This window comes from Lepidochelys olivacea (genome assembly GCF_965140295.1).
Source record: "Lepidochelys olivacea isolate rLepOli2 genome assembly, chromosome: 7".
Classification (NCBI taxonomy): domain Eukaryota; kingdom Metazoa; phylum Chordata; order Testudines; family Cheloniidae; genus Lepidochelys; species Lepidochelys olivacea.
Genome location: NC_140417.1, coordinates 103,824,120 through 103,841,938, shown reverse-complemented (window position 1 = coordinate 103,841,938; position 17,819 = coordinate 103,824,120). Strand labels below are relative to the sequence as shown.

Here is a 17,819-nt window from a genome sequence, read left to right as displayed (position 1 = left end):
TTTGACCTGACATGCAGATTTTGGAGCACACTGAACTACATCAGAACAAACCCTGGAAGATGCAGCTACCTGATGCACAAGTTGAAAATCAAAGCTCCGCTTTGTGCAACTGCGGTGAGAACATCCAAACCATTGAACCCATCATAACACAGTGTTCCAAATAAGCACTCAGAGGTGAACTGGATGATACCCACAACATCACAGAGGAGGTATTGAAATGGCTTGTGGCAACTGCATCTGTAGAATGTTGCTCTGCAGATGCCATATGTGGGTCCACGTGAGAGACTGCTAATAGTACTGGGTTCTGAAAAGCATAGGAAACTTCAAAGATCATGCCGGATGACTGATGTTGATTGATTGATGTTGCTAGTTAGACTCAAGGGTTAAGTTCAGAAGAAATTACTATGGCCATCTAGTCTGCATAAGGGAAGCCACAGTATTTCTCTAAGTAATTCCTGCATCAAGCCCATTTCTTCTGGTTGAGCTTGAGCAAATGTCCCTAAAAGAGAGAGATGTACATTCTACTGATAGCACCAAATGCAAGAGAGGGCTACTTCAAACTCAGTCCTGAGAAAGGACTGGTTGGTTGATGTTTTTGGGCTTGAGCCTGGCCTTTGGATCAGTTGATCATCTGATAGCCTGAGGGGACAGGGAAGGGGCAGGACTTCCTGAAGAGGGAACCTGCTCCATCCGTGAAGAGAAGGAGAGAGACCTGCTGTCATAAATATAAAGGGAAGGGTAAACCCCTTTGAAATCCCTCCTGGCCAGGGGAAAGCTCCTCTCACCTGTAAAGGGTTAAGAAGCTAAAGGTAACCTCGCTGGCACCTGACCAAAATGACCAATGAGGAGACAAGATACTTTCAAAAGCTGGGAGGAGGGAGAGAAAAAAAGGGTCTGTGTGTCTGTCTATATTCTGTCTTTGCCGGGGATAGACCAGGAATGGAGTCTTAGAACTTTTAGTAAGTAATCTAGCTAGGTATGTGTTAGATTATGATTTCTTTAAATGGCTGAGAAAAGAACTGTGCTGAATAGAATAACTATTTCTGTCTGTGTATCTTTTTTGTAACTTAAGGTTTTGCCTAGAGGGGTTCTCTATGTTTTGAATCTAATTACCCTGTAAGGTATCTACCATCCTGATTTTACAGGGGGGATTTCTTTATTTCTATTTACTTCTATTTTTATTAAAAGTCTTCTCGTAAGAAAACTGAATGCTTTTTCATTGTTCTCAGATCCAAGGGTTTGGGTCTGTGGTCACCTATGCAAATTGGTGAGGCTTTTTATCCAACATTTCCCAGGAAAGGGGGGGTGCAAGTGTTGGGAGGATTGTTCATTGTTCTTAAGATCCAAGGGTCTGGGTCTGTAGTCACCTAGGCAAATTGGTGAGGCTTTTTACCAAACCTTGTCCAGGAAGTGGGGTGCAAGGTTTTGGGAAGTATTTTGGGGGGAAAGACGTGTCCAAACAGCTCTTCCCCAGTAACCAGTATTAGTTTGGTGGTGGTATCGGCCAATCCAAGGACGACGGGTGGAATATTTTGTACCTTGGGGAAGTTTTGACCTAAGCTGGTAAAGATAAGCTTAGGAGGTTTTTCATGCAGGTCCCCACATCTGTACCCTAGAGTTCAGAGTGGGGGAGGAACCTTGACACCTGCTGTGAATTTAAAGAAAATCTATGGACAGAGAGGACCGGGGAAGGACATCTCAACACAAGGCAGATGAAAAAGCCTGGTTGAAGTTACCTGCAGTGAGAGACAGGAACAGAAGCCTTAAGAGGAAGAGGCTTGAGGACATGCCAGTCAGCAGGACCTGGGTTTTGGGAAGGAATTCTTGAGCCCAGCCAGGGGCTGAACAAATTGTAGAGTAGAAGGAAGACTTGTTTTCAGTTGACACTTGAACTACAATGTTCTCTTAATAAACCAGACCCCAAGAAGGCACGTTATTTGACTAGCAAATGACTTCATACAGTTTTTGAGAAGATCAAGAAGGGGAAAATAAGAGAGCAGCAGTAGGAGATACGAGACCGGGTCAAGTTAGCAGCAACCAACTTACCTCCAGAGTGAGCTCTCTCTCTCTGTGTGCGCAGAATGGGAGGCTGCATGGACAAGCTCTGCCTGCCCAGTACCATGGGTACATACTTGAGCAGTTAGATCAAAGCTAGTTTAGGTATGTCCACACATGCTACAATCAACCCTCCCCATTTCAGTGCAGATGTACCTTAAGAGGAGAAGAGTGAACCCAGTTGAGATCAATCCCATCAGGGTCCTCAGGCAGGCCAACAAAACCTTGCATTCAAAAGGAATCCAATGCTGCTGACAGATCTAAAGAGGATCTGTATGGACACCTGGGGTGAAATCTTGATCTCACTGGAGACAAGGTGAGTTTTGTTATTGACTTCAGTGGAGCCAGGATTTCACACCTGGACGTTTATCCATTGCCAAGAGGATATTACTGACCAAGATTAGTGCAGTCTTCACAGTAAAAGAGATCAGGGAAACCTGAGGATTCTATTGGATGCCAGAGTTGTTTTGCCACTGTATTCTCAGTAGTTTTGTCCAAAAAGGGGAGGTCATTTTTATTCTGTACCATCCATTTAAATAGCTGAAATGGAAAACTCTCACATTTCTGCAATTAGTAAACTACTGTAAGTGCACACTGAGTTCGACAATACTTTGCCATTAGAAAAGAAAAAGACCCTTGTGCTACTTTGCAGGCTGTAATTGTTTGGGTAAAACAAACATCTCTCTCAAATTTTTCAAGTTTTTGTCCCATCCCTCCCAGACATGATGGACTCTGATTCTCACGACAGCTGTAGCAAAAATGCAGCCTTAAGCATCATTTAATTATAGTGGTTCAGACATCCAAGTCAACATCAACTCCTTAAGTGATTCAGGGCATACAGCATATGCCCAACAAAGGAGCATTCAAGTGACCTTAGGATATAACCTTTAGGGTAAATATCCACTGACACATAGGGAATTTGGCATTCATCAACCAATTAACAATAGAAATTGTGTGCTTAATTCTCCATGTACTTCACTGCATATTTACCCCTGCAGACTGAAATGTTCAACTGATGAAATGTAAAGCCAAGACGAAGGTAAATGGAAATGTCTTTAGATAAGCTATTACCAGCAGGAGAGTGAATTTGTGTGTGTATGGGGGGGGAGGGTGAGAAAACCTGGATTTGTGCTGGAAATGGCGCACCTTGATTATCATGCACATTGTAGGGAGAGTGGTCACTTTGGATAAGCTATTACCAGCAGGAGAGTGAGTTTGTGTGTGTGGTTTTTGGAGGGGGTGAGGGAGTGAGAGAACCTGGATTTGTCCAGGAAATGGCCCACCTTGATTATCATACACATTGTGAAGAGAGTGGTCACTTTGGATGGGCTATTACCAGCAGGAGAGTGAGTTTGTATGTGTGGGGGGGGGGGGGGCGGAGGGTGAGAAAACCTGGATTTGTGCTGGAAATGGCCCAACTTGATGATTACTTTAGATAAGCTATTACCAGCAGGACAGTGGGGTGGGAGGAGGTATTGTTTCATGATCTCTGTGTGTATATAATGTCTTCTGCAGTTTCCATGGTATGCATCCGATGAAGTGAGCTGTAGCTCATGAAAGCTCATGCTCAAATAAATTGGTTAGTCTCTAAGGTGCCACAAGTACTCCTTTTCTTTATATGATTTGTTCATATGGGTCACAGCACTAGGGGAAAAAGTGTTCCTAACAGAGCTATATTCTGTATTTACACTATATTCACAAGACAAAATGTAGTTATACTCTTACATACAAGTGTCTCTGCTAGCAAAACAGTACAGATTTGGTTACATTAGGGTGACCAGATGTCCCTAAATTATCAGGAATGTCCCGATATTAGGGGCTTTGTCTTATATACGCAACTTAACCCCCCATCCCCTGTTAAAAAGAGTTCTGATTTTTTACACTTGCTATCTTGTCACCCTAGGTTATATTCATGAGGTGGACAACATGATTTGTTCTTAAACATTTCTTGTAAACAACTAGTACAAAATAAAATGTGTTTTCATTCGAAAAGTAATGTTTGTCCATGTCAAGGCAATTCTAGAAAATGGCTGCTGTAAATCTGAATATGATCTGGTTCTGGATAAATCTGGTTCTGATCAGGAATGCACCACAAAAGTAACATACTAGGGTCTCTAGAGGCACAAATTTTGTCTACTGAACTGTTTAAAAAAAACATATCAACAACACAGCACTGTGTTTTAATTGTTAATAGTGACAAACTGCTGAGGAGGGCTGGAAAATTTACAACCTGTTATAACTAATGCTACTAACACTTGAACTGTGATCTTTCTCCCCCCTCAGAACAATTAAATGTATCTATAATATATCTGAATTATTAAAAAAGGATGCCACATGAGCACTGATAGTCTCCTAGTTGCACACAGGGATTTTCTGGAAGCTAAATGAAATGCTGACATATGTCTGTTCTGTAATCTCATGGTTGTTTCCTACTAAAGGAAGAACTGGAATGCAATGTACTAAATTACTAGGGCATAAGGATATGTTGCTTAGGTTTTTAAAAAAGCAGTTGTACTGCTGGCAAAACAGAGCTAGTTCTGTCACAAGCAATTTATTACATCAGTAATTCAACTTTTTTTTTTTTTAAATAAAGTCTGCCTCTGTGCAGAGCTCAGCTAGCACTGGGCTGGAGACAAACACCTCCAGAGTTTAATTAGGGTCTGTTTACATCTACAAGATAATTTCATTTTCTTCAAATGGTTAAAGATATCATTCCAGATGGGTCCGCTGACTCTGCAATTTAACATCCTTTTGACCTTAGAGTCTATGAGTCTGTAAACAGCAGGTTTGAGAAATGCAAAGCAAAGTCTGTTCAACTGAAAGCAATCCAAGGGAGGTCAGGAAATTCAGAGTTAACTCAGTGTTTGACTTGCCCTATGGTGACTAGGTTCTAAAAGGTCTCTGGAATAAGGAGGGGAGAATCAATTTGCATAAAATAAAAAATCCTCCCTACCGACCCCCATACTCCCTGATCTCTGTCCCACTTCCATCATGACTCTTTGCTTGTTTTAGCACTAAACTTCAGACCAACTTTTTTTTTTTTTTTAAACTTTTCTGTAGTGTTGGGATAAATGGTTTTTTACTTCCAGATTCAAGCTGAGATTGGTACCAAAGCCAAAACACTGTTCTCATGGCACATCTGGCTGAGACCAGGAGCCAGCTTGCTGGAAATCTCATGAGAGAGAATGTTTTCACAGCTCAGAAATGGGATTGTGTTGGAACACCTAATATATATAACGGTTAAGCATAGGCTTAAGCTTTTCTAGATTGTTGTTAATGGGTTTTAATTTAAATGTTTTATTGTTATTAGTGTACTTTTTGGATTTAATTTCTTTTGATCTATGTCAGTCATAAAAACAAAAGCAAAACAAAAAACAGATGACAAAATAACAAAGCTCCCTAAACTTTTGTGAGGTTTGACACTACTGAGCAGAATGGATCCTCCAGAGACCTTAATCAACCATTTATCATGCAAATATATATTTAGATGAGTTATAAAATCTGTATTATTACCAGACTTCCTTTGATATGCATTCTTAAACTCATTAACACTAATAGGCAATACACAAGAGGTGGGAACAGACCCCTCTCCCAACACATTATCGAAAAAAGAGAAAACAAAAAGAAATTCACACAATGACAGTGAATTTGACATTCAGATAGTTCATCTGGCAGACATGCAGCCTTTATAATTCACATTACTAAGACGGTCCATGGCATTGTTTTTAAGAGAACAAGTGTAATAATTAGCAATGTGAAGCCTTAGTGACCATGGCTGGAATTTTCAAAAGGGCTCACCTTCCATTTAAGAATCTAAATAAATGGCCAGAAAAGGTCAGCAAAGTAGGTGCATGTTGGGTGCTGAGCTCTTTTGAAAATATGGTCCTAAGTGTCATTATGGGAGCTACTGGGTTCAGAGAACTTTTGCAAATCTGGCCCCAATGGCAGGTATTGAGCACTTTCAAATCTGGCTTTTAATAAAAGCATAGGATGACCCAGTTTAAAAAAAGAGAACAAAAAGTATGAGAATTATCAGTGTAAAAATGTGGGAAGGTTTGAAAAAAAAAGTGAAAGTAAATTATTAAAAATTGCAAGTCAGAGGCGCCCAGAAAACATTACAACAAACTGCACTAGTAATCAGCTTGCTAGAATGTAGGCTAGATGTATGCACATCAACCACAACCAATTTCTCCTCAGTAGCAGCAATACAGACATGCAACTAATGGTAAAAAAGAAAGATAATATAGGGCCCAATGTTCAAACTTGGACACCCAAGTTAAGGCATCTAAAGAGGCATTGCGATCCCTCTGTGCTATAGCAGCTTAACTCAACTGTTTTTCAGTCATATGGGAACTGCCCCTTGACAAACAAAACAAAACAAAAAAATCCCACTCTTTCAAAATGCACAAAAGGGTTACATTTTCAAAACAACTCTACTTCTAAGCCAGAGCAAATTTTTCTAGATCTAATACAACTTGGACAATTGGGTTGATGGTATAAAGAAATCACAGATAGTATGTTGCAAATGGGAAACTGTATTCATGAAATCTTCATAGCAAAGTCTCTTTTAGCCTCTCATGGGGAAAAAAAAAAAAAAAGGAGTTGTGGACACCTGGCAGTATCAACACAGAAATGCAATTATGTTTTCACGTTAAAATTTTATTTAGCCTTAATTGTAACTAATGTACCCCACCTCTGAGTGAGGAACATCCAATTGTGCCTAGAGAAAATTAGAACATACTTTGTAAAAGTAATGCTCTTTTGAAACAGCATTTTAAAGAATCCCTCGATAGCTTTCTCTTTTCTTTTAACAAAATCGAGACTGAGCCAATTAAATTAATTTGGGAGGGTAGCTAAATAGATTCTAACCAGGTAATATTTTTATCTTGTCCAGGTTACACCATCTGCTCCTTCCCCTTAGTCATTTTCTTTCTCTTCTAACTGCAAAAGGTTTCAATTTTAGTTAAAAATGTGTTGACGATGGGGGGGGATGCTTTTATGATTTTTCTAAAAAGTTTTCTCCAAACCTCAGCAGTAAATGAATGTGCAATCAACATATTTTTTCCAACCTCAGGTAGAATTTCTACTGCGTGCTAACTTGTTTCATATTCTCCATATTCTTGTCCTCCTCCCCCCGCACAAAAGTCAATAATTAAAGTGAGATGAAAGGCAATTAATCAAAATTAGTCATTTCCTACTGAGAGGAATAATCCTGCTAAAATCCTGTAAACTAATTGACAATAGCCAAGAGGTTAATGAAGAGTTGGTTCCAATTCCATTTTCCTTTTTTTCTTCACTGAGTTTATGACCACGGCACAAGTAACCAGATTCCCTAGGCCACAACCCATTTAATACAGCAATGTGCCCAGCCAACACTCAACAGTATACTGACATCAGAGAATCATAGTGTCTGAGTCTCCACTTCCTTGTACCTTGTGTAGTCATCTAGATCCACACCAAGTGGCTTTACAATGTTACCATATAAGAAAGGTAGCATTTTCCACCCAGTTTACATTCTCTCTGTAAAGGTGCAAATGAGCTATAAAGAATCAGACTTTTGGAGAGAAATTCACGGTATTGCTACTGCCACTTTATACTGCCCACAGGTGGCATAATTAACTCTCTACCCCCTTCAAAGGTGCTCCCCCACTGCAGGGGTGTGCCAGAGGAGCATCATGGTGGGAAATGAGGCTGGGGCAGCTATTTCCTAGTGGTGCAACCCTAGGTAGTACATTGGCCTCCATATGGGCACAGGCATGAACAGTGCCTGGAACAGAAAGAGGGAAAAGGCCTGTTAAGGATATCCAGTCCAATTCCCTGCTAATGCAGAATTGTTTCCTACAGCATATTTAACAGTGTTTTGTCCCATTTTCTTTTCTTCAAATTTCCAAAATCTGGGGATTCACGCAGTCCCATTGGGAGACAAAGCCATAGATGCATACAGCTCATTGATTGCCCCCTTTCTTAATTTCATCTTTTTCTCCTTGCTATACACTTATGTACAACCGTAAAGCATCCCTGGACCTCTTTGACATTATACCATTCAGATAGGTGTGTGGTGTGCACTTATTTCCCATTAGCCAGGCTACATATACATACCCCCTTCAACTCTTCCTCCTCCTCACAAGCCAATCACTCCAGCCTCCTGATCATCTTCATTGCTCTTCTCTGAGTCACTTCCTAGCATTTATTTATTAAGTAAAGCTCAGCTCATAACACAGAGGAGCTGATTAAAACTTGGTTCATTGATTTTCAGGATTCAGCACCAGACAGTGGCAGTAGCTCCCCTGAAAATTCTCTAGCACAACTCTTTCCTCCCACTGTGGCTACTATTGTACAGGGCAGGTACAAATTGCTGGAGGATTCTCTGCTCCTTGAAGTCTTTAAACCATGATTTGAGGACTTCAATAGATCAGACACAGGTGAGGTTTTTCGCAGGAGTGGGTGGGTGAGATTCTGTGGCCTGCGTTGTGCAGGAGGTCAGACTAGATGATCATAATGGTCGCTTCTGACCTTAGTATCTATGAATCTATGAAACTGATAAACTAAATAGTAATAAGTTACCACGACCAGATAGTATTCACCCAAGAGTTCTGAAGGAACTCAAATGTGAAACTGCAGAACTACTAACTGTACTCTGTAATCCATTATTTAAATCAGCTTCTGTACCATATGACTGGAGGATAGCTAATCTGATGCCAATTTTTAAAAAGGTCTCCATAGGTGATCCCGGCATTTACAGGCCAGTAAGCCCGACTTCAGTACTGGGCAAACTGGTTGAAATTATAATAAAGAACAAAATTGTAAGACACATACATGAACATAATTTGTTGGGGAAGAGTCAACATAGTTTTTGTAAAGGGAAATCATGCCTCACCAATCTACTAGAATTCTTCAAGGGGGTCAACAAACATGTGGACAAGGGGATCCAGTGGATATAGGGTACTCAGATTTGCAGAAAGCCTTTGATAATGTCCCTCACCAAAGGCTCTTAAGCAAAATAAGATGTCATGGGATAAGAGGGAAGGTCTTCTCATGGATTGGTAACTGGTTAAAAGATAGGAAACAAGGGTAGTAATAAATGATCAGTTTTCAGAATGGAGAGAGGTAAATAGTGGTGTCCCCCAGGGGTCTGTACTGGGCCCAGTCCTATTCAACATATTCATAAATGATCTGGAAAAAGGGACAAACAGTGAGGCGGTAAAATTTGCAGATGATACAAAACTACTCAAGACAGTTAAGTCCCAGACAGACTGCAAAGAGCTACAAAAGAATCTCTCAAAACTGGGTGACTGGGGAACAAAATTGCAGATGAAATTCAATGTTGATAAATGCAAAGTAATGCACATGGGAAAACATAATCTGAACTACACATATAAAATGATGGGAGCTAAATTAGCTGTTACTACTCAAGAAAGAGATCTTGGAGTCATTGTGGATAGTTCTCTGAAAACATCCACTCAATGTACAGCGGCAGTCAAAAAAGTGAACAGAATGTTGGGAATCATGAAGAAAGGGATAGATAATAAGATAGAAAATATCATGTTGCCTCTATATAAATCCATGGTACGCCCACATCTCGAATACTGTGGGCTGATGTGGTCACCCCATCTCAAAAAAGATGTATTGGAATTGGAAAAGGTTCAGAAAAGGGCAACAAAAATGATTAGGGGTATGGAACGGCTTCCATATGAGAAGAGACTAGTAAGAGTGGGACTTTTCAGCTTTGAAGAGACAACTCAGGGGGGATATGATTGAGGTCTATAAAATCATGACTGGTGTGAAGAAAGTAAATAAGGAAGTGTTATTTACTCCTTCTCATAACACAAGAACTAAGGGCCACCAAATGAAAATTAATAGGCAGCAGGTTTAAAACAAACAAAAGGAAGTATTTCTTCACATAATGCACAGTCAACCTATGGAACTCTTTGCCAGAGGATGTTGTGAAGGCCAAGATTATAACATGGTTAAAAAAAGAACTAGTTATATTCATGAAGGATAGGTCCATCAATGGCTATTAGCCAGAATGGGCAGGGATGGTGTCCCTAGCATGTTTGCCAGAAGCTGCGAATGGGCAACAGGGGAAGGATCACTTGATGATTACCTGTTCTGTTTATTCCCTCTGGGGCACCTGGCATTGGCCACTGTGGGAAGACAGGTTACTGGGTTAGATGGACCTTTGGTCTGACCCAGTATGGCCGTTCTTATGTATTAATCAGCTGCATGAAGGTTCTCAATTCCCACCTGTACGCTCTGTGGTGAATGCAGGAATGCAGTAAGGTTAATACAGATTGCTGAAGTGGCTAGTTTGCTGCGCATGCCAGCTTTCTTTGCCAGCTGTAAAGGCTGTTTATGCCTTATTCTTGATGCTCAAGACATTTCTAGGAGAATAGGACTTATTTTGTCGTAAAGTTACTTGGATAGGAAATAAAGTACACGGTGGGCTGGGGGGCAGACTTTAAGGAGATCTTTACCTCTTCTACAGCAGAACACGAAGAGGACTGGATCATAGCCTCGAAGGCGGCCACTTTTTAGACCCCCCCCTTTTGTCATTGAAATGTTACCACAGTGACCCCCTCCTTCTGTATCAAGGAGAAAGGTGGGTCTGCTGCATAAGGCCAAACACAGACACATCAAGGAATATGAACTATAAAATGCTTTTCTCTTCAAACTGATACTTATGCCTCTGGGATTAAAGTTAAGAAGATAAAATGTACATGGAATACAAGAATGGCCCCACAGTTAGTTCTATGCCTTTGGCTCCAGCTCATTCTTGTTATGTCCAGCACTCATTAAGACTCTAGATCTGACATGTGGGCTTTTCACCATTCTTCCTCTCTCAAAAAGAGTTTAAATTCAAAAGAACTAAAAGAGGCAAAAAAAGTATAATTAAAAGACAAGCTTAGAAAGGAAATTGTGCCTTATTAAACACTTTTTTGTTGATACAATTTATTTATCACAAAAGCCCCACTCTTGTACTGGGATGTATGTTTTTGCTAGATGATATTTGAAACTCTGGAGCAGCAGAGAGACCATGTTGCTCTTTTGATCCATAATTCTATATGAAATATTATGCCAAATATACTTTGCTAAAGTGTTTGACTCTTTAAAGCATTTCTTGCCCATACAAAAGTGGCATACACGTCTTTCAGGTACCTTTTAAGACTAAAAGCTACAGGAACCTCATTAATGGATAGATCCAACAGAGTTTAGGTTCCTGATCCCAGGAGGCTGCTTCCACTAAGTAATAATTTCCAAGACAAGTTTTTAATGTTAAATTCTTCAAAGAAAGAAGATGGCAATAATTAATGAAATCACTTTAAAATGAAAAAACCTCAAAACGTTTTCCTTCATTACAGAACCACATTAGTGACTACAAAATTAAGGCTGCAGGAGCCTGTCCATTCCAACCTATGTTTTTCCGACCCTTTATAGATCTTGAATAAAGACTTCTTCAGGGCTGATCCTATTTTAAAGCTTAATCTCAACCTGAGGGAGTTTTTTCTTCTTTTATAGTTTTGTAACACCCTGCTTAAACTAACAGAAATTAGGGGGCATGGATGGGAAGAGAATACATATACTGGAAGCAGAGACTGCCTATGTATTGGGGCTTCTTTATATCCTCTTTCTTTTGATGTTTCTACTGTTCCAAGAATGTTTTCCAGGTAGGGAACATTCACCTAGCATTTTCTGAACTGATCACACTCTTAGCTTCCAAGCCTGCAAACATTTCAGGGTTCAGCGAGTAACCTACATATAAGAATAGTCCCAGAGATTATATATTTTGGTAAATATTCAGATTGGTAATTTTAGACTAACAAAATATTGTTCGAATTCTTTTATAAGAGTGCAAAGTATATCTCCTGGAATGTTTATTACAGACAGGCAGCAGCTACTTCGTAGTTAAGCTTGAAGGTAAAGACAGAGGCTAAAAATTCCCATTGTAAGTCAATAACCTTTCACCAAAAGAAACTGATCTCCCTGGAGCAAGCTCCTGGCTAAGTGGTAAGGCACTCTGGTCGTTTGGGCCTGTAGACTATAAGGTGCAGTGCCCAGACAAATAAAAACAAAGACATATTTTTCATATTAATTTGCAAAAACCCTGGAGGGCTCAGCAGGGTGTTTTCATTCCCTCAGAGGATGGTGCGGAGGATTTAGGACCCAGATTCCTGAACCTGTGAGTGTTGAGAATGTAGCTCTAGGGCTGCAGCTAACTATGGCACAGTGAGGGAAAATGGATAAACTCCGGAAGGTATTTAAGGACATATTCTCATTGCTACAAGGGTGGACTTCCCTTATAGTAAGAGGAGCCAAGCTGGCACAGAAATCCTACTGAATATCATAAGGGGTAAAGAAGGTACTGATTCGGGAAGTTGAATTAATGTTGAGACTGGGGGTAATCAAGGAATCGTTTAGTCCTGCTCCTGAAACTCTAGGGAGGCATCTGTTTCTGTGTGGACTTCAGACAGGTAAATGCCATTTCCTGCTTTGATATCTTCCCTATGCTGCGGGTGAATGATTTACTAGAGTGTCTTAGCCAGACCCCATATATTACTATTTTAGATCTGACCAAATTCCTCTTAGATCTGGCAGATTCCTCTTTCCTCCTCACTCTCAGGAAAACACAACTTTTGCTATCTCAATAGGCTTGTTCCACTTTGTCCACTTTCCACCATGACTTTGGGTTACATGGGGCCCAGCCATCTTCCAGAAGTTGATAGAGCAGGTATTACGATCTCACCATTGTTATGCAGTGGCATTTCTAGATGATGTTGTGGTCTACCGCCAAGAGTGGCTTATTCACCTCTAAAATCTGGCTGCAATACTGCAGTCCTCCATGAGGTCAATCTCACAGTAAATCCCGAAAAAGTGCCAGGTGGGCAAGCAAGAAACCAAGGTAGAGACAATGGGTAGTACTCCCATCCCAAAGACTAAAAACAGTGGTGTGGTCCTTTTTAGTCATAGCCAGCTACTAAGATGATTTTTTCTGGAACTTCACTGTAGTGCCCCTCACAGATCTTGCCAAGACATCAATCTTTCGGCAGGTCACCAATGTGACTGGGCCTTCCAGGGAAAAAGTAAACCGTTTCCGCTCGGATTTCTGAATGTCACATCTCTTCCTAGGGTTGAGTTTGTGTGTACTTTGGTTTCTGACAATTGTTCTCAATTTTCCTCCTCTCTCTCCTAACTCCAAAATGCCTTGTTTTAGAAACATGCACTTAGTCCTCCAGGGACTTAGAAATCAGAATGTTATTACTATTAAAAGCCTTTGGGCCAGCTCCTCGGAGAAGCATGGAGGAAAGGGGGTTGTGATCCATGTCTGGTTGGCCATCGTTGCTGGCATAATTTAGAACTGAAGTATGGTTGGAGAAACTAGCCTCTGGATGGCCTCAAGATTAGGGTTGCAGAAAGGTGGCTCTGAGACACCTATTCTCTACATGGTCCGTGACCTGACCTTTTACCATGTCATAGCATGGTTATATGGTGTCTAAAGAGACCTTTCACTTCACTGAGTGCTTATCATGCATCCTGGGAAAAACAAATGAAAGAAGCTGGATGAATAAAAAAAGAAGGTTTTAGTAGTTTAAATAATCTGGCTCTTCTCTAATTTTCAACCTCCCATAGTCTCCCTCTGAACAGACCCCCAAGGAGAGCCCTTCAGAGGTTGGAGATCCATGGAGGGCCAGGAGGTGGATGGGGAGAAGCATAAAAGCCAGTGAAAAGCTAATGCAGCTTGAGGCTATGTTAACTGTTTCCCAACCGGCTCTGTTTTGGGTGAACCATCATTGAGGGCAGGTGAGGCCCAGAACTTGTGGTTGCTAGGGGAAACCCTAGCAGTTAATGGACCTGAGCTGTCAGCGAGCCCATAGGGGCAGACAGCTGCAGAGCCAATGTAGAGACACAGGGGTTTTGTGCGGATTTACGGAATTCTGTGCATAGCACTGCTTCCTAATCCACAGAGGTAGGGCAAACTGACAGAATAACTTGGGGAAAACTTCATGAGGTTTCCTCCCGCAGGGCCCTCTTGTGGTTTCTTCTGAAGCTGTGGGGTGACCAGGTGCACAAGTACGAATTCGGCTGATGGTTAAAGGTTGTGTATATCATTCAGGCACTAAGATATAAAATCTGTCTGCCCATTGCTGATATGAAGTCAGGAGTTACCAATCACATTACCATTCCTTGTGGTCAAGTTACCAATTTCAGTTTGTTTTTCTAGTCTGTGTAATAGCTGTGATGTGCTGCTGAACAGAATTCTGCAAGGATATTTATTACCTATCGTTTTAGAAAAGCCAAGCTATTTTTCTTATGCAAACTTTAGAAATCGCTCACTTTCCCCCACAAACACACCAATCTCTTTTCATTGTTTGTCCCCTAGCTTGCTATGACTGGCCACTGGCCAGCACCTTTTTCTTTTCTTAACACGAATGACAGTTTGCCTTTGAAGCAGATGCCAAAGCTGCTGTTTGGCTGATCAGCAGGGAGCTCTCCTGCATGACACTCCCTCTCCTCTCCTACCTCCTTTCCAAGAAACATGCAGTCACTGCACCAGCAGAGACGAAAGAGCCCTGAGCATGTTCACAAATCCTAAGACTGAAAAGCTTCGTAACTGACAGAGTAAAATATACAAAAAAGCCCATGTATACGTAATATGGATGACACAACATATGCACATCCAAGGTGGTGTGTTTCAGTTTCTAATATTGTAGAACAGACTGAAATTAGTGAACTGGGCCTGAAGTCCAAGACCTCTTTTAGAAAACACCATTGTATCTTTAATGTCCATAAAAGGTCAGGCTGTCAGCAGCAGCCTCCTAATACCATGCTTGAGTATCCACTCAGTATTGACTCAGAAAGAAGAGCGTCACCTATTGATTCGTCACCATAACTTCCTAGATTGCCTTGTTTTTCCCCTCGGAAGACTCCCATCCAAATAGTGAATAGGCCTGACTCTGCTTAGCTTATGAGATCTGATTTGTTCACAGCTCATGCTGGTATAGTTGCAAAAAATAAGAGCAAAGTTCATCCCTCACCCCATGCAAAGCCTACAAAGCATTCACATCCCATTTCAGACTTCTTCAAAACAGGGTGAAGTTGGGACTTATGTGGTGCATCATGCTTGTGCTGATCTGCACAGGAATGAACTTCACCAAAAGTGAAATAACAGAAAACCTAGCACTTTATTTCCTACATACTAATTTTGGTCATGGGCTTTATTCTGGTCATTTACCCTTATGATTGTTTGTGATGTCACACTGGCAAGATAACAGCATTGGAAGTTCTGATACAAACGCCTGCACTGTATTATAACAGGGGTTGTTCAAAATGACAAACAATTCATTGCTTCTTATGGCGTTTTTCTCTCTTCCACACCAGAGAACTCAACATGGCAAATTTTGCTCTACTAACAAGTTTTATTGTTTCTACTTCTGGAGGGATTTTTGTGGGAAGCTTTGACTGGCCTCACTGTGTAAACTTTTGCTCAAAAGCTTCCCAAGATAACAAACTACAGCATAATTTCCTCCCCACCAACTAACGCTAACTAATATTTGCACTTACCCAGTAGAGGGGTTCATGATACAGCCACCTTTATCAGTAGATGCTTTGCAGGTACAGCCCCTCTCCAGCGTATCATGATTCATCCCAAAGTTGTGGCCCAGCTCATGAGCCAGGGTTACTGCTGCACCAAGAGGGCTGTCTGAATGATCCTCAAAGAAAAAAAATGAATTGTGAAGCCCATGTACAAGAAGGAATGATGGATAAAAGAATACATGTTTGCTATGGATCCATCCTCAGTATCCTAAATTGTTTTATAAGCCTCTCCATTATAATTGCAGCTACTCGATTGCTGTTAAATGGATAAAATTACAAATTATCAGCATCCCCTCTTCCCTCAACAAGCCATTTAGGTTGGGATTATCAAAGTAGCCTGTGGCATCGGGACACTCAATTCCTCATGGCAACTACGCATTCAGATAGCTGAGGCAGCTTTGACTATCTTCGTAGTCTCTCTTCTACAGCTAGAAATTCTCTCGTAACCCCTGCTCATTTTATGTCCAAGAATTTGGATATTGCATTAACAGCAGAAAATGATTTGCACATGTCCTAAAGGATGGGGATGGCAGTGGCATAAGAGAAGGGAATGGGTGAAAGAGGGCAGGACATCCTGCACTTTAGGAGCTCAATCCCCACAGTGCAGTGAAGAGGTTTGACTTTGTCTCTAACATCCACTACGAAGCTGAAGCAGAAATTATAGCAGCTGTGAGCTCAAGCAACCATTTTACAGGACCTCATTTTTAATTAAAAAAGTAAAAAAGACACAGTCCTCACGTGGCCTCTAGTTAATTCCTGTAAGTGTTTTACTTGGTGAAAAAGTAAAAAAATAGAAACATTGGCATTGATCCTTGTGGGAATGTTGTTTTCCCAAACAAATGTTTCTGAGAAATGCACTGTGTGGTTTGATTAGGGGCTACTGATCAGATTAATGTTTTGGCCTGGCCGTGAATAAAAGAGATCTTTCCATAAAAGCTCTGTATGACATCAATCACTTTCCTTGGGAAAAAAACCATCTTTCTTATAAAAACTCTCCCAAAAGGCATAAAACATGTAATAGAAATGCATGATTTACGTTTTATCAGTCAGTAAATGGAATTAGTATGTACTGCTGCCTGTTTTAAAAGCATAAATGAATATATTCAGCTTAAATAACTTCTGTTATTGTCTTAGCCAGCCTTAGGACTAAAAAAAAGTGAAAGGCAAAAAAGTGTCTAAAATTTCAGCCTTATATAAGAGAAACCCTTAATAAATTATTTGTTTTAGATTTTATAGATTCCTTTTTCAACTCTCTAATATTTTAAGTAAATCAATCAATTCTCAAGTAGAAAACACATTTGAAAAAAGAATGTAATCATTTCAGACGACAAATGGCCACTGTTATTTGGCTCATGGAGTAAATTCAAGGAATTTTATCTTCAAAACAAACAATCACAAAGTGCTCTCATTTCAGGATCTCCTGAATCTTGCAATATTTAATACAAAAATGTTGTTTCTAAAATTCCACTTATGCTTGAGCTGTGTGTGTATCGTATTTTAAAATGGATGTTTTCGGGGAAGCTGAACAGCAATTTTTTTGTTGTTATTATGGCAAACTGCAGTGTGCACATGTACATTTATAATGTTTTTAAAAAATGTTCTCTCATGACACTTAGTTACACACCAAGATGTCTTAATATCTAGTTTGATTGATCTCTGTGGGTGCATGCACTGAATTTCCCAAATATTTAATCAATAGCTGTAATTACACCTGACTACACAGAAGAACCAAAAGTAAAACAGGGCTGCGGATTGACAGGACAATGATGTAATGTCCCCCACATTTTAACAAAGCAGCACAGAAAGTCATGCCTTTAAATTAGGGATCTGTAGCAGCCGCATTCACTTTTAGATGTGTTCAACATTTAGAACTTTCTTCAAATCCTGAACAATTTAGAGAGACAATAAACTGAGCCTGTAACAGGGTGGCTTGCCTCATGAGCTGGAAACCCTGTGGCTAAGCCAGCTCTGATTAGAGCATGAGCCCCGCTAGAGAGGGATCAGGTGTTTCTCCTATAAAGAGCAGCTGGAAGCTGCAGTGAAGATGGGGGAGATGTTCAGGGAGAGTAGAGATTGTTGGGTTTTGGGACAGACTCTAGCCAGGAAGGGCTGGGAGTAGCCTGTTAAGTCAGGAGAGACCCTGAGCAAGCAGGGGAGAGAGTGCAAAAGTTCTC

General features: G+C 40.6%; 1 protein-coding gene across 1 annotated transcript in view; it reads right to left on the bottom strand.

Annotated features, from left to right (window-relative positions):
* ADAM12 (ADAM metallopeptidase domain 12) overlaps positions 1-17,819 on the bottom strand; it is a 346,313-nt gene that overhangs the window by 65,394 nt on the left and 263,100 nt on the right. Inside the window, exon 11 of the mRNA XM_084634670.1 lies at positions 15,613-15,761. Coding sequence (XP_084490796.1) covers positions 15,613-15,761 — 149 coding nt within the window. The remainder of the gene's footprint in view (positions 1-15,612; positions 15,762-17,819) is intronic.